Source organism: Ziziphus jujuba, chromosome 4 (genome assembly GCF_031755915.1).
Source record: "Ziziphus jujuba cultivar Dongzao chromosome 4, ASM3175591v1".
Lineage (NCBI taxonomy): Eukaryota > Viridiplantae > Streptophyta > Magnoliopsida > Rosales > Rhamnaceae > Ziziphus > Ziziphus jujuba.
Window position 1 is genome coordinate 4,382,134 of NC_083382.1, and position 9,009 is coordinate 4,391,142.

A 9,009-nucleotide genomic window follows, 5' to 3' on the forward strand; every position below is an offset into this window, starting at 1 on the left:
TTTGTTTTTTTTATTTTACTTTTTGTCTTTTGGCAATGACCGGTTTGCTTATAAATTAGTCTGTCTACTTAAATATCCGCTCCCTTGCCTTGACTGCCAGCAACATCATCCACATATAAAAAAATCATTCAGTACTTGGAAACAAATTAATTGTTTATCCACATTTTCAATCATCAAAATGGTCAAAAGTAACAGAAAAGGCTTTTAGTCTACGTACCTCTTCTTGCCAATTTGTGAAGGAAATTATAAGGGCATGCAACAATGCTTGTGCAGCAGACCCTGTAAGAATTCCTATCTACAGGCCAACCACTTTTAGATTTACAAGGAAACTCAATACTGCAGCAACAGGAATTCCAATAAATAAAACCCACCCAGATTGGCATATACTCCTAAATGTTGCCATCCACATCCTCTAGCAACCCTTGATCAAACGACAATTAACTATTAAATTAATTAAACTTATCTCAAACAAAAAGAAAGCTGAATAGTAGGCTCAAATTGAGCTGATCCAAACATGGAATTGAAATAGACCAGAAATTACGTTGAATATTCCAGTAAGCTTTCCATTATAAAGGAGAGAGAAAGCAGTGGAGTTAGTTTTTCCAAATAATCCACAATTTCCTTTTCACTGCTTATAAGCATAACCAAGAACAGAGCGACAGCAAAACAGAATTACGCTCATGGCAACAAGCATCAGCAGACTGAGATGGCGAACATTCCAATAATTTGAACTTCAAGAAGACTGGAAGTTGCAGCAGGAATCTGTGTAACACCCTGAGATGGCGAAGATGTGGAACTGGAAGACATGGTTAAAAAGAAAAAAAAAAAGAACTGCTGTGTTACCAAGAAGTTTATGACTCTGCTTTGTTACCAAGTTAAGTTTATGACTAGAAGTAAATTCTCATATATTGATCAATGCTTCAGATACAACCTTTTTAGAGTTTACATGATAAGTACACTTAGTGATAACTACTCTAGATATGCTAAGACTTTAGATAACAATGAAAGATAGAAAGACTGTCGCTAACAACCAGATAATACAACATGTATCCAAAGTATAAATAGAGTGACAAAACTTATTAAACTGCATCATTGTCTCTAACAAAGACATCCTTAAATTTTTATCCTTAAAGAAAGACTGACTAATATATATACATATTAATTAGAAACGTGAATACAAATCTGTCGTAAGGACTGTGTAACATAAAAAGCATAGTCCTTCCCATCTTCAAATACTCTGTACTAGCTGAGGATTCTACTCTACTGAATAAGATTCAAGATTGATATGCCATCGTACTACTTTACAAGAGTTGTGGCCTTTAATTTAACCATTCAATTTGTTTCAATGTCTTCTGAGGATCTCTTCAGAAATATCCTTTCCTTTGCCTTAACTGCCTGCAAGTACGTCTTTACATGTATAAGTTTGATAAATTTTGTAACAATGTCAACTTAAGGAATACAGTATCATGACAATAGTGATAGCTGCTTTCGGAGCTTTAAAAAACAATATAATTCATATGGATCATTAAATTTGTATCAGTTACAATTTAATCCCTTTTTAAAAATTACAACTAGCAATCTCATAGGGAATGGGGATGTAATTAATCCAAAAAATGTGAACCAAACAATAGGAGAGAAAATATGACAACTTTTAAAAACTTGATAAGAGGTTAGTGTTATATTTTTGAAATCATTAAATTATATTCAAATCAAATCTATTAATCCTTTTGAAAAGGAAAATGCTCAACTGACAACATTGAGCACCATCGAAGTGGCAATGCAGGGACCAACCTACATATCCATGTGGATGGTTGCTGAATAATGTGACTACCCAAGAATTTTCAAAGTTTAGGCAGAATATATCATTAACCTTTGTAGTCATAATTTGCACAGGTTACCTGCTTGTGCCAACTGGTGAAAGCAGTGACAATAGAAAGAAGAATTGACTGAACAGCAGAACCAATCACTATTCCAATCCAAAGTCCTTTTCCCCTTAAATGCACAATAAAACCTAGTACAGCACCAACTGGAAGTCCAACCATATAAAATGCCCCAAGATTTATATACGCCCCTATGTGCTGCCACCCACTTCCTCTAGCAACTCCTATATAGTGTCAAATAATAATAATAATAAATTTACCTTGAAATCAGTGTTGAAAAGATTATAAATATAAAATGCTGGATGACAAACTAAGTCATTGTCTCAAATTAGAGTATGAAAAATTTGAAAATGGGACCTGAAAGAACTGCTTGTAAGCTGTCCAAAAAAACAGAGAGACAAAGCAGAGGAGCCATGGCTGCAATATACTCCACCACCTGCTTGTCATTGCTGTAAGCATATCCTAAAATATAGCGGCAGCAGAATAGGGTGGTGCTCACAATTACTGCCTCTGTAATTGCAAGACACATGGCTACCAAAACAGCCATCCGAGCTGCCCGTGGATTACCAGCTCCTAGTTCGTTCGAAACCCGAGTGCTACAATGTTTAGTTCATTATAAGTGGATATAGAAATAACAAAGTTGTCATTCATTCATCAATTAGTTAAAAAGGAAAAATAACCCCCAAAAAAAAAAAAAGGGTATAAGGGAGACCTTGCAGCAGCTCCAAATCCATATGGTACGGTAAAGTGCAAAGTGGATATTGTAAGGCTGATGATAAAAGAAGTAAAAGCACATCAGATAAAGGTTTAGAACCAGTCCTAATAGATTAAAATTACAGCCATCAAATTAGTTTATCAAATTTTATACACAGACTAATTAATTGTGTCACTTTTCTATTGTTCTAGTCAATTTTTTTAACCATCACACAATTTGGTATAAAAAATTTGCTGGTAAACAAAATATATTATATCAAAATAATAGGTAATGAAATCCAAAGCATACCATATTGAAAGCACAGAAGTCTCCAGCTTTGGGTTGGGCAAAAGACCAGAAAGCAGAGTAAGCAGCTCACATGACCACCATTTAAGACTATTCATAGAAGTTGTATTATATATATTTAAGTAGTTGGGAAAAAATAGAGAAAAGGACAAAATGGCAAAAATCATATTTATAAATCGAGAAAATAAATGAAAAATTACCAAACCATCACAGCAGATGGGACACCAAAACGAAAGAACTCCCCAATACCAAGAAAAACATCTTTAGAAAATGCAATCCTGGTTTTCTCAAAAGCTTTAGAGAAACTCACATAGAATCCCAGCAAAATCACATTCAACCAAGTTGATAAACTAAATGCTATAGCCGCTCCATGATTCCCTAATTCCAGTCTATATATTAGAGTCCAGCATGTGGGTATGTGGAAAAGTAAGATGGTGAAGGAGGTTAAGAGCATTGGAATTATTGAACTCTGTGTCTGGCAATAGCGAGTTAATGGTTTAAGGATTGCAGAAGCAAAGAGAGCAGGAATTAGCCACATTGAGTAGCTTTTGGCTTGGGATGAGATTAGAGGGTCTTGGCCTACTAGGATCAAGAATTTGTCCATGAAAATCCAGAGGACACATAGTGGGGGACAAATCAAAATGAGAGAGATTATTGCAGTGTAAGTATATGTTCCAAGTTTTTGATATTGCTCTGCTCCAAAAGCTTGCCCACATAGAGTTTCCAATCCACCAGCCATTCCTGACTGCCCCACATTTACAAACAGAAATGTTACTTTTTTGTTTTTTACTTGTTTATTATTCATAACCATACATAATAATTCAAACTGAATAATAATAATAATAATAATAATAATAAGTCACAATGAGTTCAAATTACCACTTCAATCGTCCCAAGATCAACCAAAAAAAAAAAAAAAGGTTACTGTACCCACCATTTTCTCAAGGTCAGCAAGAATACCAAAAAGAAAAAGAAAGATATTTAGTCTTTGCATGATGAACTCAAATCCTTTTGATAGTTTTTGTCATGATTCATGTTATTAAAACTTTTTTAATTGAGAAAGTTTTATTAATCGTTTTAGTCTAATCAACATGCATGCTTTTTGCCTTTTAAATTTTTCCTATTGTTTTAACATTATCAATAATTGAACTTATATAAACTTAAATATTTTTTTGTCCTGATATCATTATCAATGGAAATTTCTTTTATGTGTAATTCCTTTTATAGTTCAATATCTACCATACAAAAATACTACACTTAATTAAATTTTATTCCTAAAAATTTTATTCCTAAACTTTTCAACTTTTTGGATTTTACCCCTTGAACTACGAATATTTACCTTCTGAACTATTACTTTTTTGTCAACTGAGCCCAATCGTTCATTTTGATAAATATATTTAATAATAAATTTTTTTAATAAATAAATTTGATAAAATTAAACTGTTTTATTTTATTCAGTTTTACTTTTGGATAGTATGCATAACTAAATTTGTCAAGTTACAAGGAGAAATTGCATAGATTGTATTAAGTTTGCTGAAACATCATAGTTCAAAGGGTAATGTAAGAGATTTTATAGTTTGCAAGGCAAAGTGTAAAAGGTAAATTAGCTCAAAGGTTAAAATGTGGCTACCCAAGTACTAAATATTTTCCCATCACATAGTATTGCTTATTATGAAGATAAAGTATATATAAAAAGCATTTGTATATTAATTAATACAGTGAGTTTACATAAAGATCCAAGATGCTTTGAGAGAAGAATTAATTAGTTTAAATTTGATCAAGTAATAAGAGGAAAGAGATACGAAAAATGTTTGTATGGGGACCTTTTGACAAGTCACAACTTACAGGAGACAAGAGGGACATGGACCCCAAGAAAGCTCACTTGAGCTCAATCCGTCTATTAAAATAGTGAATTTTTACCAAACATAACCATTATTAATATATAACTGATATTGGCTTAGAACAACACACATATTTTACTACAAAATTTTATAGATTTCTCGTAATTTGGTGACTCAGGTCAATGACGTCAACCCAAAACCAATTTGATAAGATATGCAGAAAGGAAATATATACAAGTCGTCAACTTGACCAAACATACACATTTATTCGCAGAAATCTTGACTGCAATCGTTGGTCCATATATATATATATATATATATATGTATGTATATTTTTCAGTTTTTATACATAAATATATATATATATATATATATATACAAATATTATACATATATTTTTCCATCTTTTACTATCATTCTTTGAAGTAAAAACAATCAATGAAATTGTAAAAAGTATTTTCACATTTTCATGTAAATACAACTATATTTTCATATACACTAAATTTACACAAGTAAAAATTTCAAAAAATAAGTAACAAAATGGATGACATTGTAACAAAATATTAAAATCAAAGGTAAAATAGCTCAAAGGGTTAAAATGTAGTTACCCCAAATACTATATGTTTTCCCATCACATGATATTGCTAATTATGAAGATAACGTATATATTAAAAGCATCTATATATTGATTAATAGATTGAGTATACATAAAAATCCAAGATGCTTTGAGAGAAGAGTTAATAGTTTAGATATGATCAAGTAATAAGAGGAAAGAGATAAGAAAAATGTTTGTATGGGGACTTGTTGACAAGTCACAACTCACAAGAGACAAGAGGGACATGGACCCCAAGAAATCCCACTTGACGACAATCCGTTTATTAAAATAGTGAATTAAAACCAAAAACAACCATCATTAACATATCACTGAGTAGAGCCTAGAATTGACCCCTAGTTCAAAGTTTGTTTATTTATTTTTGAAACAAAATTCGACTTTAACATATTTTCCAACACACATATTTTACTACAAATTTGTATATATTTCCTCGTAATTTGGTGACTAACATCAATGACGTGAACCCCAAAACCAATTTGATAAGCATATCCAGAAACGAAATACATACAAGTCGTCAACTAGACCAAACACGCACATTTATCGGAGAAACCTTGACTACAATCGTTGGACCACATATATATATTTTTCCATCTTTTTACTATCATACTTTGAAGTAAAAGTAATCATGAAACTGTAAAAAGTACTTTCACATTTTCATATACACAATTTACACATGTGAAAATTTCAAGAAATATGTAACAAAATGGATGACATTGTAACAAAATGCAAAATCAAAGGGGTTGGTTTCTGTAACTTCTAGAGATACAAAGACATTTTTGCTAGGTAAAAAAGAAGAGAAGCTATTGTATGTACTTTTAGCATTTATTTTTATATAAATCCACTTATGATATTTAATCATTTATTTATTTATTTATTTGCATATTGAGTTCACTGCCGATCACAATTTACAATATGGTGGTTTTCATGATTAATATCGTAAAAAAAAAAAAATAATAATAAATAAATAAAAATATTGTTATCTTACATGTTCTATATATGATTACAGGCCTAGCGTACGTATCACCGTAATTAATTTTATCGAATAGACTTTGAAGTATTGAAGATGAAAGATTAACCTTTTAAAATTCGAAAAGATATAGTTTAGGAGAAGAGAGGGATAGCAACTAATGAAAGGAATTGATATAAAAAGTACTTACAAGAAGACTAAAACCAGTGACGTTGGTGAGAGAGGTGGCAATGGCAACACTAGAAAGGGAGAGGTCATGAAGATGACCAACCATTATCACTGAAACCACTTGTAACAAGTACTGTAAAACCCCAACTGCCACCATTGGAGCAGCTATCAAACCCTCCTTCTTCATCTCTCCTACAAATTCACTCTTTCTTATCACCCATTTCCTCTCTTCACCCATCTCTTCCATTTCTTTATTTTGTTATTTCTGTTTAGTGACCCTTTCACGATCCTCTTATATCTATATATATATATATATATATATATAGATATTTATATATATTCGTTTCTTGATGCCTTGCATTATTATATATATTCGTTTTTTTGGTTCTATGTGCTAGCTATTGGTTACAATTAATTATTGTATAAATTAAAGGCCAAACAGTTGAAATGCTTTTGGAGAAGTAGCTCTAGGATATGGGAATATATATTTATATAAATAAATAAATATATATATATATATATATATAAAATTTATTTTCATGCTATTTTCTTATTTAGTATTATATGTGATTGAATGTCAATTAGTAAGATCTCATAAGCCAACAAATAAATGACAAATCAACTAGAAAATCCTTTTTTAGGGCCCAATTAGCAGTCAAATTATATATCCAAATATTTGTTTTGCTTTCCCATGCATGCTTGATTTCTAATTATTAGAAGAATCAAGACCCTTTATTTAGAAGTTTCTTTGATGTTCAAAAATTGATATTATTAAATTGGACAATATAAGTACATCTAGTTAATTAATAAATTAATTAATTAAGGGTAAATTACACAAAAACCTCCTAAATTATTTGACAGTTATAATTAAACCATTAAAATAACAAATAAGCCCTTAATTATGATTATGTAATTGTTAACAAAGCTGTGCAATTATTTATAAATAACGAAAATAGTTGGATGATGAATGGCCACCATACATATGACATCAAGCAATTGTTGTTATTTTTTACAAAGGTGCGTGTATAATATGCCCCACGAAACTCAAATGTGGTTGCTCACAATTTACCAAAGCATGAACTAGGTAATTATTATATGTTTGTGGGTTGGAAAATTGGCCACCTTAGTTTATTAAAAAAATGTTAAAAAAATTATGTTTAATATTATCCCATTCAAATCATAAAAATTATGTATAATCTATTTATTAAAACTACGTATAAAATTATGTTTATTAAAATATATATATATATATGTTCAAAAAATTATGCTTATGTATAATATATTATCCCATTCAAACCAATAAAATACTAAAAATTATTTGTCAACATCCATTATATCATTTTTAAAATAATTTAATTTGAATTTTTTTTATTATCTAAATATGAAAAATAATATTTTCTTTCTTCAAAAACTATCAAAGTAAAATCTTCATCAAAACTATTAAAATAATAATTTCTTCAAAACAATATTGAAAATAATATTTTGTTCAATAAATATCAAAAATAATATCCTCTTCAAAAAAATATTAAAAATAACATTATCTTCAAAAAAAATAAAAAAATGAAGACAATATTATCTTCAAAAATAATATCTTGTTCAATAGAATATTAAAAATATATATATTAATTTAATCAAATGAATTTATTCATTATGAGCATTTAGGTAATTTTAAATTTTATATTTTTCTGCAGAGCAAATTTTATTTTGATTTATACTTTTTTTATTATTTTTTTAACTTGTTAATAATTTGATGGCTTTCTGTAATATCAAGAGATTATTTGTAAGTGTCACATGGTGAGAGAGGTTTTATTTAACTTACCCTAAATAATATTATTGCATTACTTGTAATGCTGTAGAAGGAAATGAATTTATTCCCCCCCCCCAAAAAAAAAAAAAAAAAAAAGGGAACCGAATCGATATCGTTTTCAAATTAAGATACATATGCAATGGACACACCCTATCGGATCAAATCATGTTGAAGATATGGCCGATCAGCTGTCGTTTTGGTGGTTTAATTAATTTGTCAGAGATGTCTATGCACCTTATTAAATAATTATAAGCAAAAACTAATTAATTATTTAGACCATGTGTTTTTTCCATCTATATAAAATTTAATTATAAACGTGCGATTATATTAAGCTTTTGTTGCTTGAGTTTATCAGCTTTATGAAGGTTATAATTAACTGATTCTAGAATAATATATTAGCCAATATTTATATATAAATTAATTAGGATTTTTATAATTAAACACATCTGATTTATTCAAGAATATATACCATGTCTGAAGCTTTGATTCTCTCTCAATTGCCATATAAATCATTATTCTATGTTTCGTGCAACTTGCAAACTGATCAAAAAGCATATTGTACATGTTCTATTTTTAGCCTGTCTCTCTCATATATACAAACTCTAGCTTTTGAGAAATAGTTTTGAGGAAAACTTAGAGTACATGGAATTAACATTCAATTCCAAATTAAAAGAGGATATTTTTAGGGAAAGATGTAGGATTAATTGCATTTTAGTAGTTTACAGTTGGATTA

General features: G+C 29.6%; 1 protein-coding gene across 1 annotated transcript; it reads right to left on the reverse strand.

Moving 5' to 3' along the window:
- Nucleotides 1-1,004: 1,004 nt before the first annotated feature.
- On the reverse strand, nt 1,005-6,749 carry LOC107406711 (protein DETOXIFICATION 3). Its single transcript, XM_048471254.2, has 7 exons — nt 6,492-6,749; nt 3,081-3,625; nt 2,884-2,970; nt 2,593-2,649; nt 2,238-2,476; nt 1,899-2,104; nt 1,005-1,395 (listed from the first exon to the last, which is right to left on the reverse strand). Exons 1-7 carry the CDS (start codon nt 6,714-6,716, stop codon nt 1,333-1,335), a joined length of 1,422 nt encoding a protein of 473 aa, XP_048327211.2. The 5' UTR covers nt 6,717-6,749; the 3' UTR covers nt 1,005-1,332.
- Nucleotides 6,750-9,009: the final 2,260 nt, after the last annotated feature.